This window comes from Nicotiana attenuata, unplaced genomic scaffold, assembly GCF_001879085.1.
Source record: "Nicotiana attenuata strain UT unplaced genomic scaffold, NIATTr2, whole genome shotgun sequence".
In the NCBI taxonomy this organism is placed as follows: Eukaryota; Viridiplantae; Streptophyta; class Magnoliopsida; order Solanales; family Solanaceae; genus Nicotiana; species Nicotiana attenuata.
Genome location: NW_017672069.1, coordinates 71,562 through 91,835, shown reverse-complemented (window position 1 = coordinate 91,835; position 20,274 = coordinate 71,562). Strand labels below are relative to the sequence as shown.

Sequence of the window (20,274 nt, the reverse complement as noted above, 5' to 3'; positions counted from 1 at the left end):
CATACCAATAACTCACATGCATTCAGCCTTTTTAGATCACCAAGCACAAGTGTTTTTCTTTTTTTAAACATTTGAATGCTCATGATCTATACACATGTTTGATAACAATAAGTCCAAACAATAATTTCTCATCTATGTATATTGCATACATTTTCATTTTCAAAACGATATTTTACAAACTCATACAATACCAGAGAAGTTTTACTACTTTTACATCTTTTATAACTCGTTTAACCATTTCAATTTAGACTTGAATATGATATTTTCTCAAATGTAATTAAAAGACTACTAGTAGTTTATTTCACTATTATCAATGTTATTTTCCAAGTCATCATCAAAAACACTAGGTTAAAGGAAAATTTATCTGCCATAGGTAATTCTAAGGAGTCGTTTGGTAGGGTGTATAAGAAAAGTGCGGAATAAGGTGTATTAGTAATGCGTGAATTAGTAATGCATGAATTAGTAATGCATGCATTAGTTATGCAGATATTATTTCTTATCTACTGTTTGGTGTGGTGTATTTAAAATTATAATGCATTGCATAATTTTTAAGAAAAATAGTTGACAAAAATGCTCTCCATATTCTCTAGCTTTAAGGGACTTTAAGGACAATATTGTCTTTAACCATACTAATGCATGCATTAATAGCCTTGGTATTACTAATGTCGTGATTTTCTATGCAATACTTATACATAGGATAATACCATGTATGAAGTATAACTAATACAAGTATTAGTTATACACTAATTGAAAAAATATACCAAACAAGGTATTAGTAATGCATAGAGCTAATGCTTGCATTATTTTTTTTAATACATCCTTCCAAATGACCCCTAAAAGTTATTTATGGATAATAATTACCATTTAATTTAATCACTTTCCATAGGTACAATGATTTTCAATTACTCATCATAGTTATACCAAATACATAGAGTTATTCCACTGTAATCTTTTCTCTCAACCTCCTCTCTCTTTCTTCTCCCTCAACTCTCTCTCCTTCTTCCCTCTCGCTTCTCCATCGGCCAACTACCGTCCAACTCCATCGCCGCCATCAACCACTCCATCTCCTTCCTCCTTCTGGTTTTTCACCGTCACAGAAGAGAGAGACAGATGGAGACAACAAAAATAGAATGAGAAAAAGCGAACGGTAGCAGCAGAGAAGTCGCCGTCGATCATATTCTCCGGCGGAGCTCTACCGAAGCCCAACCAAACAGTCGCCTCCCTTCACCACGAATCATCCTTAAAAACCGTCGTCACCCACCGTCAGATCCAGACCTGAAATCACGAAGTTGCGACCAACCCATTACCGGCGGGGAAAATAATGGAGGAGGAAAATTGGAGGCGTCATCGGATCTGGATATGATGGAGATGCTGGAATCCATGACTTCTTCTTCTTCTTTGTATCTCACATCTGGTGTATTAGTCTCACCAGAAACTTATTCCTCCACCATGCTTTTCACGCCGGAAAAAGGAGCCGCCTTTTCTCCTCCACTGCCTTTCACGCCAAAAAATTGGTGTATAAATACGGTGTAAGTGTATTTTGTATTTCATTAGAGATCTAAAATGTATTTTGTATTTTCGCCGGAGACCCGTCGGGATTTGATTGTATTTTTTATTTTTAAATACAGTGTATTTTATATTCTAGTCGAAGATTTAACCGGATTTGACTGTATTCTTCATTTTTAGTGTAAATACAGTGGTATTTTGTATTTCTCCTGAGATCCCATCGTGTTTGATTGTATTCTTCTTTTTTAAATATGGTGTATTTTGTATTTACGTTGGAGATTTGACCGAATTTGATTGTATTCTTCATTTCGTTATTTTTAGTATAAATACATTCAAATACAGTTAAATACGTTCAACCTTGCAACATCAAATAGGGTTGGATATAACTGAACAGTGTATTCAAATACGCTCAGATACAACGAATTGTCCAAAACTAACTACGAAATGTAATAAAATATAGCCATGGGTTGTTAAAACTCCTTAAAAGGTAGTGGTTTATGTAGGTTAAACTACTACGCCAATTGAATCTCACATCATATCAGGTTTCCCTTCGATTCACCGCTCAAACCGTCAAACATAAGGATGTTGAGTCAATAGTTAATTTCTCAATTTGAACTTTAATCTACCATATATTTTTTTTGTTTTTTCTTGGTGCTTGTCCACGTATTAATTATTTAATGAAAGAATAAAGAAAATCATTCTAAATTTAGAGTTTGAAGCTACGTCAAGGTAAGTAAATTGAAGAACGCAATTTATATCCATCATGGTGTTAAATGAGTGTGACTACCAAGTACCAAGTACACAAGTTATTTACATGTTTTTATTTAAAGAGAGATCCATGCATATAATTTGGATGTCTCTATATAGTGAAATGAAATATGTATCATGCCAAGATAGAGCCGTAAATATGGGCTTGGCCCGGTAGGCCAGCCCAGCCCGTGATTTAGCAGGGCTGGGCTAGATTTTTTGGAGCCCATTTAAAAACGAGGCTTTTAAGCCCGGCCCGAGTAAGCCCGTGGCCCGTGAGGCTTGACTGAAGCTGGGCTGGGCTGGCCCGTGGACCTAATAAAAATATGTATTTGAAATATATAAAATATAAAAAGTATACAACACAAAAAATATCAAGAAGAGTATTCAAGCTTAAAGTTTATTAAGCTCATCACATTAAAAGATCAAAGTCTTAAAACATTAATTAGTTTTAAAATTTTAATTATTCTTAATATTTAACTAATTAATATTGCATACAAATTGTAGACGTAGATGAAAGTGAAGATATTAAGACAACCTTCTCACAAGCGGATTCAAATGTGTTTGATGAAGATGATGTGTTGCATATCCCGTAAGCATCATGGACGTTCTCTTTAATAGTTTGTTTTGAGTTTTGACTTTTAGTAAATGAAATATTAGTCTTGTCTTTTGTTTTTTTCGTGTTTATAATATATTGAAACAGTATAAAAAGTTATTAAGTTTTGTGAAATTTTTCCAATTAGATTTTTTTAACTTTTAAATATTTGTCTTTTTAGGTTAGAACTTAAAGAAAAAATATAAAATTATATTTAAAAAAATATTGGGTCGGCCCGTGGGGGCCCGCGGGCTGGGGTGGGCTGACCATTATAAGGCCCATCAAAATGGTTGGCTAGCCCAGCCCAGCCCAGCTCGTCAATTGCTAAAGCCCACGTGGGCTGAGCTGGGCTAGCCCGGCCCCGCCCATATTGACAGCTCTATGCCAAGACGTTAAATAAGGAAAGAAAACACATAATTGTGGAATGGTAAGCATTTATCCGGGGGTGAAAGGCCGGTCTTGAATTCGATATGCTCTACAATCTTTTTTTTTCCTATTTATAAGAAGGATCTCTTCTTCTCTTAGAAATCCTAGAAGACACATTTAGAACTAAATATGTTACAATTTCTTTTTTATAACCAGTGGTAAACATTTGAAACTAGATAATGGACTTGCACTCTTACCACTAGACTAAAGCCAAAAAATCATATAAGCTGGTACGGCGCAAAGAACGAACTCTATGGAAATTTATGGAGAACCTACAAGCGAGCATTCAAGATGTAATTTTCATATTCATTAAAATTACTCATGTAAAGGATAGGCTGGTGGCATTTACAACCCAAAAAAGAAAAAGAAAAAAGCAAGCGATTCAACCCTTTAAAAACTATTAAAAAAAAGGATTATTTATTTCTGACGTTTGGGCACCTGCCAATTGAGAACAACTCTTAAACAAGGGAGTGGAGCTGCAAAAAGCTTGAAAATTAAAATTGTCATATCTGAAATCATATGAACAAGTTTGCTGGCCTCAATGGGGCAAATCAGGAGTTAAGAAAAAAAAGACAAAATTGAACTAGCAAAACAAGGTATTGTAACATTGAGGGGATATTCTTTCATTAATTTACAGCATAATTTTCTGGCAACTGAAAGCCATAAGCATTACTTACAATGGGAACCAGCATCAAGGATTTGCCTTCGTCCAGGAATCAGGACAGACATGCTGGTGCAAGAGCAAGATTGGGGATGTTGGTGCTTGAACAACCACCGAGTCCAAGACTAACCGTTCCGTGTTGGAGAGTAATGAATCACTTGGAAAACCAATTTGAGAAGACCTAAGTTGCTCGGACTCGGATGCTGGTCCAGGGGTCAAATCCTTCATTATCTAAATTTTAAGATTCGGGTACAGATCCAGCTACTACCAGGGGCGGCTCAATAATATATGTGGCCTAAAGCCAAACTTCAATGAGGGGCCTAAGCTTTTTGTTATATATATATATATATATATTATATATATATATATATATATATATATATATATATATATATATATATATATATATATATATATTTGAAGTTTATTTTCCTAGCTTTTAGAGATGTAAAATTATTAATTATTTATTTATAAAATGTTTCAAATGCACAATAATCAACATGATTCAACAAATAGATATAACTACATATATTTTTGCTGCTTCAATATTCTTGACGCAATGCAAAAAAATTGAGAACAAGCAAAAGAGGTCACAATTGTATTTCTGCTCTTTTATTTTATGAATAGTTTATAAAATAGTTACTCATACATTAACACTTGGATTCTAGAGAAGGCCAAACGAGTGTAGCATAGTAAAAGTGAATGCACTTTTGCATAGAAAGGTTATAAAGAGAAAAAGAATGTGGGCACATTAATAGTGATGTTTATATATTTAGAAAAATAAGGCAAGAAGGTAAATGTTCACACTGCTAAATAGGGAGTGAATCCCAAACTACTACTCTCTTCTCCAAAGGTCCCATCTTTCCTTGAAAATTATGTACTTTATTTTAAAATATCTAATATTCTTAAAGAAAAATTGACATATGTAACTACAACTGTTAGGAAATGGGCCCCGCAAAGTAGGTGGCCCAAAGCAGCCGCTTCATCTGCTTTATCGTTTGGTCGCCGCTGCCAGGTACGGATACGGATACGGGTACGGGTTTTATGCTAAAAATAATACAAACATCTAAATAAAGTTATAAAAATGTCTACTTAATGAGACACTATATGAAAACTTACAATATATTCTGAGAAGGAGAATATTAATCAAGAGGAGAATACAGGAAGGAGATAAAAGGAAAAAGACTGACATAAAAATTTTTATATACAAGGTATTCTATTTTCTTCAATTTCACCCTAGCTTTTGTTTTGCTTAAAAAATTAATTGTATTTGTTCCGAATTTCTCCGTTGATTTTGGTAAAAGTACCCAAAATTGGTTGACCAAATACGGTACGGATCCCACACCCACACCCATATCGTGTCGAAACGGGTGTGGCACCAAAAATAAAGAGTCCGAGCAACTTAGTCGAAGAAACAATTGAAGTCGACAAACCATTGTTACATAGGTTATCATCACCTTCAGATGGAAAACCACTTGAGAGAACAATCATGGTAATCTCTCAAAACAGAATTTGGTGTTGAAGGCACATTAGAATTCGGTGTCTATGGACAGTATTTGGCATAACATAGACTTGAGTCCTGACCGCAACGTAACTAGTATGGAGTTGCTTACCGGACGGTACTGATCCACTATCCTTCGGATCAGTTAACTTGCGCTGCATTGGCAATACAATGGGAGTCTCATACTGAATATCTGAGTCAGCATGATTTTACTGCAAATACAGATAGAGTTTCTGCTGTAGTTATTGGTGTGCAACACTTTGCAGAAGTGCTAAATTTGCTGCCTGATGTCATTGGAGAGGATTCACCAGGAAGTGATTTTGAAGGCAGACTACATGCAAATGAGAAAGCCAACTGTTTCTTTTTTGAACAAGAGACAATCAGCTCATATTTCATGCCAGAATCCTCATCCTGAAACTCAACCTTCGATTTTACTGACAGCAATCCATCATGTGTATGTCCAGATGGCCACTGAATTTGTAGTGATAATGTTTCCTGCGCAGATGATTGATCAGACGGAGATGATGGGGCAGCTAAAGGCGGAAAAGGCATCAACTAGGCTTCCATTAAAAGTGTAGCAGTCTGCCAAATCTCATGTTCATAGGCGTTCATGGATAAGGAGTAAAAGTTCCTGAACTAGAAGGCATAACTCATTAGAGACTAGAGTGCACATAATTTTGAATATTATTTGAAAAACTTCTTTAACTTGTTCATCTTTAGCAAAGGATAAAATCCAAGCTGCACAGATCTGTAAATTCTTTAAGACAAAATCGTTTTGGAAAAAAAAAGTTGGATTCTATGAGATAGTGAACTGAAAAATGAGTTTGCAATGCAAAGTCAAGGGTAGTTACTCTAAGGTGTTAGAGCTTTATTTATTAGTATACAGAATGTGAGGAAGCACGGAAAAAATATGTTGATATGATATTTTGATATAATACAAGGAGTCCCATTTATAACCAGTGTTTTTGAGAGCGCGAAGCGCAAAAATGCGACAAGGGCTCGCCTCGCTTCAAAAGCGAAGCGCACGCTTCATTAAAGTGAAGCACAATTCTTTAAATACATATAATATATATAATAATTAATTTATAAACTGAAATACATTTTAAAATTAATCAAATAAACTGAAAATATAACATATATATAATAAGTAATTTTATAAACTAATATACATATTAAAATTAAGAAGAATAAAGGGGGAAAAAAAAAGAAAACAGCGCCTGCCCTAGCTGTGCAGATGCTGGACGAGAAAAAGTGAAAAAGAAGAAAAAGAAGAAGGAAGAAAGAAGGAAAAAGAAAGAAAAAAAAAGGAGAATCTGGACATGAAGAAGAACGAAAGAAGAAAGAAAAAAATAAGAAGGAGAAGAAGAATTTACCTGGACCGGAGAAATGGCAGAAACCCTAGTTTTGTGATGAAGAAGAGGAAGACGTCTGTTTACACTCTGTTTTGTCGAGGATCTGTAATAGCGAGCTTAGGGGTCTGTTTTGTATAATTTACAAACAGACCCAATCTTTTTTTTTTTAAAAAGGGCCCAGCTGCGATTTTTTAACAGAAGCGATCGCTTCACTCGCTTCGTCGCCTTGTCGCTTTTTTCACTGAAGCGTGCGCTTCACACGATCGCGTCGCCTCAGGCAGTAAAAAGCGATGCCCTGTCGCTTCGCGCTTAAAGCGACGAAGCGGTCGCTTTCCCAAACACTGTTTATAACTATGCTCTACACATTACATATACAACTATTCCAATGTGGGACACTAAACCTACACAAAATCTATCTAACGCTCCCCCTCAAGCTGGTGCATATAAGTTATTTATACCGAGCTTCTTGCAGATGTAACTAATACTAGGACCAGTGAGGGACTTTGTAAAAATATGATCATTTGGCTTCACAAACTTTGTAATAATATCTCCTGAGAGCATCTTTTCTCTGACGTAGTGACAATCAATCTCAATGTGTTTAGTCCTCTCATGGAACATTGGATTTATGCAATATGAAGGGCAACTTGGTTATCACACACAAGTTCGTTTCATCTGACTGATTTCACCAAATTTTAATTCTTTAAGCAACTGTTTGATCCAAACTAGCTCACATGTAGCCACAGTCATTGCTCGATATTCTGCTTCTGCACTAGATCGAGGACCACATTCTGTTTCTTGCTCTTCTAAGACACCAAATTACCGCCTATTAAAACACAATAACTAGACGTAGAACGTCTATCAGAGGTTGATCCTGCCCAATCAACTATATGTGTATCCAACGATCTACTCATGGCCTCGATCCTCGAACAATAGTCTTTCGTCTGGGGCTGATTTTATGTATCAAAGAATATGAACAATTGCATCCCAGTGACTATTGCAAGGAGAGTCCATAAATTGACTTACAACACTCAAAGAAAAGGCAATGTCTGGTCGAGTCACTATGAGGTAATTCAACTTACCAACTAGACGCCTATATCTTGAAGGATCGCTAAGAGGCTCCCCTTGTCCTGGAAAAAGTTTAGCAGTCGGATCCATAGGAGTGTCAATGGGTCCACAACCCGTCATTCGTGTCTCCTGAAGAATATCTAAGGCATTCCATCTAAAAATTAAGCTATTAGAGAGAGCACACTTTTATTTACTTAATTATATCTTCAACATGCCTCCTCACGTGCGGGCTTGATTCTTTTTGATGAGCCAAGCACGTGAAAATTCTTTTTGATATTGTGTGGCAGTGAGACTCGAACCCAAGAACTCTGCCTGCTCTGATACCATGTGAAAAAGCACGGGAAAAATATATTACCGATATGATATTTTGATATTATACAAGGAGTCCTATTTATATATATGCTTAACACAATACATATACAACTATTCCAATGTTAGGGATGGCAATGGGACGGGACGGGGGCGTTGCGCGGCGGGTTTGTCCTTGTGCGGGTGCGGTGCGGGTTGAGCCTTTTCTAAAAAAAATCTAACGCGGGGCGGGGCGGGTTGTCGGTTTTCTCCCTTCACATTTGGAAACTGACTATGTTTGAAGGAAAACTTGCTCCAATCTGTTAATTAAATTGAGTTTGAACGTACGTGGTTCTTATGGGAAGAAAAATTCGACCCATATGTAATATCAGATTTTCTTGCTAATTTTGATACGTTTCAAGAAAAATTTATTAAAATAAAATAAAATCAGACAGAAAGCCATAAAATTCATTACTTTCCAGTAATGTCTGGACTTGTAATTTTCCTTCTTGGAAATTAAATTTTTAGAAACTGCACCAAATATAAAATTAACTAGAATAAATTAAAGCTTAAGAAAATAATAAGAACGAAATTTCGTATAATATTGAAACATATTTAAAGATGATACATTTGATATATGTATTTGTGTGTGTGTGTATATATATATATATATATATATGAAGAAAACATTCTTTAACTTATACAAGTAAATAAATATAATAATTATAAAATAACTGTAGACGCCAAAACAGTAAACTGATCAAAGAAAAGCAAAAAAATAAAGATAATTTTTTTAAAAAAAATTAAGCGGCAGGGGGCAGAGCGGGGAGTAGCCTCTCTAATTCCTCGGGGTAGGGGTAAGGTCTGCGTACACACTACCCTCCCTAGACCCCACTAGCGGGATTTTACTGGGTCATTGTTGTTGGTGGGGGGGGGGGGGGGTTGGGGAGCGGGTTGACGCGGGGCGGGATGGACGGGACGGACGGAACGGGTTGAAAACAGATAAAAAGGCTGTGCGCAGGTTGGAAATTTTGTGGGTTAAGCTCAAACCCGCCCTGCACCCGCCCCATTGTCATCCCTAAAAATTTCCAATGTGGGACGCTAAACCTACACATAAACTATCTAAAATAAAATATAGACCGTAAATATTGATCTAAGACCGAAAGAAGGAACATCAAGGAAGTTAAACATTTTGAATCATGGAAAACACCAACCTCTCATCGCATGTAATTGGAGTAGCAGCAGCTATAAAAGCTCTCTCTATACGCCTCAAGATTGGGGTGGCAGCATTCATAGCAGCTAATACTGGCACACCCAGAATCGGTAACAACCTACAAAACACAAAAAAAATGCTACAGAAATTCATCCTATGGATTAACAATTATTTTTGAGAGAGAGAGAGAGTGTGTGTGTGTGTAATGACTCCATAGAGTTTACTTGAAAAATGATTGGTACAAGCAACCTGTTACACTACTAATAAAAATTATCATAATATTAAGAAGCAACCTACTACTTTACTCCCTCAATCTCAAAGTTACTTGACCTGTGTCTCTTTTTCATTTCTTCCTAGTTTACTCACTCACTTCTCGCCAATACCAAAGCTAATACAACCTCATACCATTGTTATTATATTAACACTTCTGCCTAAATTAATTTCCATGCTTGACAAACTAGGTCATCCATCTGGGTTAGCAGTGTAAACTACTCCGCATATGTACTAGCTTGTTCTAAGCTACAACTATAGTTTTGGAGGTGCTCCATCAAAATTGCCAGTATACTGAACAACATACATAGCTAGGAAGAACTATGAAAGGACCAACAACGAGTTACAAGAAGGAAACACTAGGATCAAAATTTTAAAGTTGGAGGAATTGAAACCAGATGTCGAACAATAGAAATGCTTAACTGCACAGGGAAACCACAAACTAGATGCCCCTTCCCTCCGCATAGATCAATAAAATCAAAATGAATTTTATTTTGGCCAACCACCCCCCCCCCCCCCCTCCCAAGCACAAAGAAATGATATTTGGTCTTACCCATATTAGCTCAATAGCCACCTATGCAAGTTCTGCTTGCAACTGTTTCTATTAACTGCCAGGAGTACGGTTACCTGAATCACAGATGAGCTCCGACAAGTTTTCGCCAACCTGGAACAAACAATATTATTAAACAAGTTTATCCTGATCCAAACCACCAAGGTCCAAAACTGAAGACCACTGTATACAAAACTGATTTATCTGTGGCCAAAGACAGCTATAGCGCAGGTCTTGAACATATTGAAATTCAGGTTAGACGAAATCTGAATAAATGTTCAGTGACTATTCGACTTGGAAAATGAACTAAGATGAAATTCATAGGACAATCAAACATCTAGTACAGATGCAATATGACACACATTCGTTGCCATTATATGGACCACATATAGAAAGGCTTCTGGAAACCAGACAATGCCCTGGAAAACCTGAAAGGGTAGTTCTTTTTTTCCCTTGATCTCCTAAAAGGTTATCTAAGAGATTGGAAATTTATTGTATATACCATGTGATTTTATCCGTCACCTCGTTCTCACATACTCTTCTCCACTGCTATCTTTGTCGGACACTGTGACGTAGCTATTCCAAATTTTCTGATATGTTGAATCTAGATGCAAAGAAACTTCTGTCCAAACAGACTCCTATAAGTCACTTGAACAGATACCAAAAAGCCTAACGATTATGTAGAACACAACACAATCTTGGAGTCCTAATTGCTTCTTTTTCACTCTAACAACCTTTCAGAGTACTAACACTTCAAATTCCCCATGTTTTAATAGAAATGAAGGGATGCTTGATTAAGAGTCCATACTGGAATTCATAAGGATTCATTGTACCACAACGTTATCATTTATGTTGACAGAAATTGCACATTAGCAATTCATATTGGAGGGTAAGGATAGTGTTCAATGGGTCCCACATTTGAATTTTTTAATTTTATTTTTTATCTTTTTTCTTTATTGGAATGTATATTTACCATTTTGTACAAGAAAGTTGTTGGAATAGTGTTTGAATTTTAAGGGCAAAACCATCAGGCAGATTTTGATGGATAAATTTGTAATTTAGCTTTTGACTTAAAGTGTTCCCGCTTTTAATATAGTATGATGATTTTCACATTTTAGAAACCACCAAAGCATTTCCATAACAAATGCCACCACATCCACTCCCCTCACTTTGGATATACTCTTGTTTCTTGGGTTCTTTTTGGGGATGAGTTGGGGAGGGTAGGGGGAGAGAAGATGCATGTGCGGTCCTTGGTGGTGGAGTGAGTGAATCACAGGTCTGCTTCAGGCTAGAGAGAGAGAGAGAGACAGGGAACATCTAATCAAACTTAAATAAACTCTTCCTAATCAAGACTTCAAACTTTAATCACATTAACACATTTTAATGAAGAGGTAGAGTAAGTTTTCTTTTTTTCCTTTCAATTTCATCCCTTATTTGTCTGTCGGATCATCATCTGATTTAATCTACTTTGGTCCTTCTCCATCATTCATGTTAAGCACTAGTATCTCCACTTTATCAAAGAAAATAGTGCAGAAGAGTAGCCGTTTCAGATACCCTATTGGTTGGAGATATCCATGAATACGCACAACAAGAATTTTCATAATGGAAATTTACTTCCCTATAATTCATGAAGGATTTGCAGCTGAAATCTAAAAATATGACTATCATTTCACCTGAGTTCAAGATACTACTGCAGAAACAGGTGCTTGAGAAGTACCACTGACTGTACTTGAGAATGTGCCAAGAACTCTGTGCTGCCTGGGACTACCAAAGCAGATTCTTCATTTCAGTTTTCATGCTGGGTGGTAACATCAACACCTCGATTTGGAATGCTCCACTTACATTTCTGTCAATTGTCTCACTCCACTCTGCATTACTTTCTCTAGTCTTGATGAGCTCTTTACTTCTTTCTCTAGTCTCACATCACTCTGAAGACAGATACAATTCCGTTCAGGATGTCAAGATGTACTGTATTCTTCTATTTCATTTTTGGTGTAAAGAAAGTCTTGTAGAGGATATAGAATCTTTGGTAGACATGTTAGGCTTTTTGTAGTTAAGATAGATCAAGATTGATCTATTATTCCCTGCACATATGGCTTTGCACTGCCTTAGTGCCTTTTTATAAATACAAATGTTACCATTCTCAAAAAGAACATCGCTCTGCATTTCTATCTCCAATCTCACTTAAGTCTGCATTTCTGTCTCTAGTCTCCACACCAGGACATTTGCAGATTGGATGGACGCATTTTGCCGTACTTGAGTGGTGAAAGATGGTTTCTTGCTGATTGAAGGTGGAAGACATACGAGACAAATTAACACATTCAGTGCTGTTCAACAGTCTACCAACGGAAAACAAAAAATGAATAAGCATCTATATAGCTGTAAAGGAAACAATGGATAGTTCATTGAGCCCTTACCTCAGGTTCAACATAACCAGCACTGTATGCTGCATCGAGAATAACAGCTATACCCACACAAGCATTATTTAATGTTGCATTTACAATTGGTTTGCGGATATAACGCGTGAAGGTGACTATATGAAGTACGCCCAGAGCATATTGAAGCAAGTCATGCTTATAAAGTTCAACAGTGCCTACTGTAGGGAAAAATAGTCAATAAATAAGAGAACATCTATTAGTACAACAGAGAAACCATTAAAATACATACACTACCTGACATAATTCCAACATGATAATATGCCCGTTAGAACTCAAAAAACTTGTCAACCACAGGCCAAAGGGCCCTTACAAGTTACAAGTGCTGGGCCAAGTTCACGATCTTTCTGTATTTGATGTAATACTGCATCCTATAGCCTCATTACTAATGTCAAGAGGCTTATATAAAGCTCTAACAGACGACATATTTCGGCAGCACTTCATACATATTTATTAGAATGAATTGAATTGACCAGCAACAGAAGATGTGCTCTGAAGTACTGTCCAAGTGTGACACGCGTGATAAGCTATTTGCCTTTCATAGGAGGTCAGCACTTCTGGAGCAGTTAACGCCCCAGAAACTCCAGATCTTACTGATGCAGCACCATGCAGAAGATTAAGCTGTCCCTGTAAGCAGTCCTGAGCATCAAAAGTATCTAGAGCTGCTCTGAAAACGAATGCAGCAGCAGAAAATAAGGCTGTTTTTTTTCCTGGCTTGATCTTGGGGACACTCAAGAAGCTGAAGGGCGCAAGCACGTTCCATTATCCCCTAAACAGTCAGAAGTTAAAGGCTTCACTGAGTCAACAACTAAAACAAAAAGACTCACAAGAACATCTAGAATATGTCACTAAATATTAGGACATAAGGATATGATAAAACCAAGGGCAAAAACCGCCAAACTGTTAAATCAAAGAGTAAAAGGAAAAGAGTACACACACAGCCACCTGAATTGAACCTATAGTGAATAAGCATGAGGGAAGGACAAAAATGTCTGAGGAGCTCTTGGGACAGAGAGCAATTTTTGTACGCCACCACGATCCTCAAATACTGCAGCAAATTTATGATAAGCGGCGAATGTACTGATCAGCATTCAGCTTCTGCATATCAGGAAAAATAAGAGAAATCCTTGAACTCTCTTTATATTTAGAACTTTGCTGCAATAGCACAAGACACATCTATCCCCATTTCGTTCAGCACAGGTCCAAGCACTTCAACATACTCTCCCAAAACAACAAGACATTGTATGCACAACTTCTCTTTCAAGAAGGAAGTTTAAGACCACCAGAGTAAACACATTGAAGAGCGACACTTACAGCATGAGTAAGTGTGAATTATTGATAAACCAAAGAGAAATGTAGAAAGCAGCAGCAAATTCTAATTTCTGTATCAAAGAGAACACTTCCAACCACAGAGAACTCATTATTCCTGTAAAGATGAAATACGATAGAAGAAGAGGTGACAGAGAAGTAAAAACAAAAAAACTGTCAAAAACAAATCACAACAATAAAAATAATAGAGAAGGAAGCTTGACCGACTATGAGTTTTAGTTCTTGAAGGAGGTAATGATTCTCCTTAGGACAGTAGGTTTCCCAATAACAAGTTCCAGGATTGAATGCTAAGTTGTTCAGTACACAACAAATTAAAGATAATTTTTTTTTCTCTAAACTGAATGAGAAAAATAAATTAGTCATAGGTAACTGAGTCTTGTAGTTCTGCAACAAGAAAAAAATGTAAGTACGCTAATAGAGGGAGCTGCAAAATGGGGTAAACGCAAGAGGATATTTGGTTATTGATCTACTAGGGAATGCATCTGGAGTTCCACTAACTCCATTTGCACTTCGTCTCACGTAAATGGTCTATGAAGACATACTTTCAAATAGAGTCAGTGGCATCCTCTCTGCAAAACTGATCTGGAACGAAAGGAAAAGGGAGGGAAGTGGGAGGAGTGCTTCTCCAAATAACCAAACTAGTGCTAACATGATTGAGAACGAAGATACAATTAATGTGAATCTTTCTGGAGAAAACTCAGAAAAATAAAGAATTCATTGATTTCTAACAGAAAAAGCTAGTTTCTTATTCATTTTATCACAAGTTTCAGTTGAAATCCCGCAATCTCTTCTTCAGCACATCCATTGATTTCTTACGGGCACTCTGCTTTGTATTTCTGCTTGCAAGACTTCCAAAGAGTCCATCAGCTGAGTCCTTATACTTGTCGCAGATAGTGGCAACCTTTTTATAATCTAGAGCATTATAGTTCTTCTCCCTTATGACAGGATTCATAAAGTTCTCTGGTTGACTGCTTAGAAGGAGGTTTATCAATTGTCTAGCTTCTAGCAAGCAACTTTTAAAGCTACCATCCTTGTAAACTTCACTCAACCCAGTACTGTGAAACCTCTCATCGGCAAATGACTCCAATACTTTCAAATCATGGTTGATGCTCATTACTGCATTAGCATTGAATCTCTTTATCGAGTCACTGAGAAAAGTTCCCACAATTGAATTGGAGATATGCTCAAGAGCTCCAATCCCAACTTTATATAAAGCATCAAGAGGTAAAATTTGTTGAGCAGTGGACAAGAGGGTGTCAAGATATATAACGACCTCATTCATGCATTCATTGCCATGCTGAGGAGCATCTTCTGCTGTCCAATGGACATTTTCTGTGAGTGACATGAATTCATCCAATTTCGCATTTACTAAGCTTAGCAGTGCAATATAGGCAGCATCTCTTGAAGTTTTGAGGACAATCTTGGCTGTTAAACTGCCTTGAGGCCTTTCAACTGAACGGACTGGAATGCCACATTGTTGGGCTGCATGTTGAAGAAAAAAATCACAAGCCCTTTCTAAAACAGCTATATTTGCAGCAATTTGCATTGCCTGAGACACACCAGTAGTACCACTGTAAATAGTCTCAAGTAGGACTTCATTCAGTACATCAATCAAGAGCTTATCCAAATACTTTTTGACAAAATCAAAAAAGTTCATTTGGCTCCCATATGATAAATAATTGACAGAATCTTTGATGAATGACTTAACAATGCGACAGCATTCAGGCACCATGGAAGAGAATGGAGCAATAAAAGGGAAAGCTGGCATTATATCAGAGGTCTGTAGATGGAACAATAGGACATTTGCCTGATAATCTGACTCCCTCTTCATTACCATCTGCTCAAATGTATCATTGGTGACTACAGCAATTATTTGTTGCCTACACTCCGCCAAAAGAAGTTCATGATATTTTTCTCGACTACTATTTAGAGTCCCAAGAATTGGGCTCACTTCATAACCATACTGTCTGAGGGTTGCCCCAAGAAGAGTCACATAATCCTTGACCATGAGGAGATGGCTAGCAGTATCCATGTGGGAAAATTGCTGTTCCAATAGTGATGTTACTTTACCAACAGCTGTTTCCCACATTGTCTCAACCTGATTTGGCAAGAGCAGCCCACCAGCAGTCCTTAATACCCGATCCTCGACAATGAAATAACCTGCAATCTGAGCCAAGAAGGTTTGATGGGATTCTAGAAATGGTTGTGACAAGGAAATCTGCAAATCTGAACTCAGCTGCAATAAGCGGTTCTTGTAGTAATATTCACGAAACTGTTCTTGGATCCCCAGACAACCATGAATGTGATATGCTCGATACAGAGGCGTTAGGTCAAACTTTAGAACAGATTCTTCATTAATCTCTTCAACATCAAGGGTATAAGTGAAGTCTCCCAAACCCAAACAACTTTGTTCCTCAGCTTTTCTTTGACGGGCTAGCATATCCTCATCCCTCTGACGAGCAGATGCAGCATATCCTATTGCTGTTTGCCCAATATCTTTTCCTGTACTCCTTATGTGAACTAGCCATTCATTAACTTCACTAGTTACTCTCTTCTCAATGTGCGATTTGATCAGTGGTATTCTCTTCTCTATCATAGTCCTGAGTGGCTTGACAGGAATGTGCTGCAAATAATTTTTCTCAATGAGATCAACAGCCTTCAGAGCAGGGTAAAACCGACCTTCAGAAATGTGGTTGTTACATTTGGCACAAAGTTCCAACACTTGGACACAGTTGCCTGACATCTTAATTGCTTCTGTAACATTTTTCTTAATTGAATAAGATTCAAGAAACTCTTCAAGTTTTAAAAGAAGGGTACTCCCAACATCTTGCAGCTTCAGATTATCAGTTTGCAACTCAGCTTTTAACTCTTCTGCATCAACCAAGACACCGCGCAGCTCATCCACTGCAACAATAAATTCCTCATAGTGAAGCTTACAAAGCTCCTCTATTTCAACTTCTTTCTTTTTGACGACATTCTTAAGCTGCTGTAGAAGGGCATCAGGCTTCCCGCTTTCAAAAGAAAGCCTCACCATAGGACCTAGATCTTCCCCATTATTGATCATAGTCACAAGAACAGAATCTTCCGCTGTGGCTGTGTCTCCATTTTCTGTGGCCGTTCTCCTCTTGGTTTTAGCACTCATGGTTGCTACCTCGCCCTGCACATTTCAAATTCAAGAGACTTCAGTCAATATGTGACTAAGTTTCTACCCAAGATTGCACCAGAGTAAGAAGCTTAAAGAACACATCATTTGCAAAACAACTTGTACGAATTCACATCTTATAAAAAAAAAATTGTACAAATACACAGATCCACATCTTACTAGTTCTCTGCAATCAAGATGTTTAATTTTTTTTTAAAGGCAGCGAAATGGACAATTAGCAAAGTGTTTAACATCGACACAGAATTAGATTTCAAACATTAAGCGAAACAAGAAATACTAAACACACTAAAATCACCATATCACAAAAAAATAAGCCAGGATACCTCAATTTTGGGTCCACATAAGAAAATATCAGCCACTATATTAGATTGAAACCATAGAAGGAAGAAACAAACAAACAAAATAAGCAATCAATGTTATAAGCAAATAACCTCCTTTACTTAATTTCAACCCAGTAAGCAAGCAAATAGTAAATACAGCAAAATCATCAAATTTTAAAGCATAAACCAAAATCTGAACATAACACACAAATAAGCTGCAACGCCATTAGCAACAAAAAATATAAAGTTTTTAACTTTAATGCAAAAATTGAGTAAAAAACACTGAAAACAACCAAGATCGTCATATCACATACAATGTGCAAAAAAGACCCAAATGGGTCTACATTGTAAACCTTACCCTTGATAGAAAATGAACACAAAATCAGGAGAGGAAAAAAAAAACGAAACAAGAACGAAGCTGAAATGAGATAAGGGATTTGACTACTTACCCAAAATTTGAAGAACTGGTTCCAGAAAGTTCTGTTTTTGCCTTTCTCTTTTCTGATATAAATAAAGAATCTTGAGTAGATTTGCTACCTTGTGATTTCCTTCAGTGGCATTTCTTTCTGTTCGGCCAATGCTCTGTTTTCTCAGATGTTCTTTAGGTTTGATTTGAGAATAATAAGAAAAATAAAATGAATTTTAAAATAGCTGGAATTATTTTCTTACTATTTATTTATTCGTTATTCTTTTTTCTCTTTATTTGGATCAACATGTGTACTGAATATCAATGTCGTCAAACGGAACAGAGATGGTTTCCCTTTGAAGCAAAGCCAATAACTCCCAGCACATGTTTAGGTGTGACACCTACTGTAAGGGATTTATGTTCACAGCTTGTTTGGATTGTTATTACATGTCACTTCATAATTGTATCATATTGTATTACATTGTAATGTATTGTATTGTTTGATGAATACAATGTTGGATAGATTGTGTTGTTTGTCGTCGTTTCATGATGTCACGCACTAACAAAAATATACTTGCAACATTACTAAGAAAAAATAAGATACTGAGTAGTAGCCTGTTTGGCCAAGCTTCTTTTTGGCCAAAAGTGTTTTTTTTTTTTGCCAAAAGTATTTTTGGCCAAAATTTGAGGTGTTTGGCCAAGCTTTTGGAAGGAAAAAAAAGTGCTTTTGAGGAGAAGCAGAAGCAGTTTTGGAGAAGCACAAAAAAGTAGTTTCTCTCCAAAAGCACTTTTTTGAGAAAAATACACTTAGAAGCAGTTTTTTAAAGCTTGGCCAAACACTAAATTGCTGCTCAGAAGTGCTTTTCAAACTAATTAGCCAAACACAAACTGCTTCTCACCAAAAGTACTTTTGAGAAAAGCACTTTTGAAAAAAAAACACTTCTCAAAATAAGCTGATTTTTGCAGCTTGGCCAAACGGGCTATAGAATTATTATATAAAAAAGTAGGATAAAGAATAAAATATGATTATTTAAAGAAGGGCAAGATGATAGGAAAAAAAAAGCAAAGAAACGACCTCACCACACCAAATCCATCGTTTCATAAAGTGACACTTTTCATCGCTACATAACTATGGATTTAACGATACGATACAATAAAATTAAAGTAACAATCAAAACAAACATTATATTTAAAGTAACAATACGATAGGTAACAACCATCCAAACAAGTTTAGTAATTCTTGTATGGTACGATGGATAAGCAAAAATAATTCTTGGATAATAATTTAGTATTGCCTTATTCTTTATTTGGTTACTAATCCTGGAACAAATTATTTCAGGATTAAATATAGTACTAGAGTAACTTATACTTGCTAAAGGGTGGAATAGTAGTTTCAGGATAAGTTATTCTAGGATAAAGCAGTAAAATTGATAATCTCAGAATTAAAACAACATACCAAACAGTCAATAAGAAATAATACCAGAATAACTATCCCAACATAACTAATCCTAGTAAACTTCAACATAATTAATCCCATCATAACTTGTCTTCAAATCAAAGACCCCTTATTTTTAACCCCCCCCCCCCCACCCACCAAACCCCAAAGAAAGAAAAGGGTAAAGTTTCCTTAATGGGGTTAAGCATGTGACTTTGGAATATAAAACGGAAAAGGTTCAGATATGCCATCGAACGGTAAGAAATAGCATATCTATGTCATCCGTTAAAAGTTGGATATATTCATGCCTCTAACGTTACACTATTGGCTCATATATGCCATTTTTCACTAACAGAACTCTACTACTACCAGATTTTGCCACGTGGCATCATCTAAACCCTTCATCACTTACCGTCCCCTCCCCTCTCATCCCCCTCCCCCCCCCCCCTCCTTGTGTGCAGTATAAATGAGCCTTTTCATTAAGTTCAATGTCATATTTGGCCATTTTTATTAAGTTCAGTGGTATATTTGAACCTTTTCCCAAGCCTTAGAGATCTTCTGGATTTTGGGCGAAGCGGGTGTTCTTATGCTTTGAAAATTTCTGTGGAACTTGTTCCCCTTCTTTAATGGACCCAATCTTTCAAACACGGAGGTCCTCACAAGTGATTTTCCAAGTCGATCAAAGACAGAAGGCTTGTTAGAAGCGGCAAATTCATCTTCAACAGTGATATAATTGCTACTCGCCCTTCTTATGGAGGTGCGCACTGGTGACGGTTGATTGTATCCCAAACCTTCACGTGGTTGTCTCGTTGCAACTTCTGATGGTAGCTTCCCTAACTTTGACGGCTCGTTAGGATTGTATCCAGCTTTTGCAAATAGCTTGTAAGCGTTAGGATCAAAACCTTCATCTGTTCGCTTTGTAGGGAGTGCCACATTCTGCAAATGACTTTGGGCCACAAACCCTGCAAGTGGCTTTGAGGACAACTTTACTGCCTCGATTCATTTTACCGGA

General features: G+C 36.8%; 1 protein-coding gene and 1 long non-coding RNA gene across 2 annotated transcripts; both read right to left on the bottom strand.

The window, feature by feature from the left end:
• Nucleotides 1–5,103: 5,103 nt before the first annotated feature.
• On the bottom strand, nucleotides 5,104–10,117 carry LOC109211646. Its single transcript, XR_002065756.1, has 2 exons — nucleotides 9,356–10,117; nucleotides 5,104–5,931 (listed from the first exon to the last, which is right to left on the bottom strand). It is a non-coding gene; the product is annotated as an uncharacterized LOC109211646 (long non-coding RNA).
• Nucleotides 10,118–14,559: 4,442 nt separating this feature from the next.
• Nucleotides 14,560–18,208, bottom strand: LOC109211645 (exocyst complex component SEC15A). Its single transcript, XM_019375195.1, has 2 exons — nucleotides 17,871–18,208; nucleotides 14,560–17,095 (listed from the first exon to the last, which is right to left on the bottom strand). The coding sequence occupies exon 2, from the start codon at nucleotides 17,078–17,080 to the stop codon at nucleotides 14,705–14,707; it is 2,376 nt and encodes a 791-aa protein (XP_019230740.1). The 5' UTR covers nucleotides 17,081–17,095; nucleotides 17,871–18,208; the 3' UTR covers nucleotides 14,560–14,704.
• Between the last annotated feature and the right edge of the window lie 2,066 nt (nucleotides 18,209–20,274).

Excerpts from the sequence above, each read along its gene's own strand:
- LOC109211645 (XM_019375195.1), bottom strand. The coding sequence starts at position 17,080 with ATGAGTGCTAAAACCAAGAGGAGAACGGCCACAGAAAATGGAGACACA.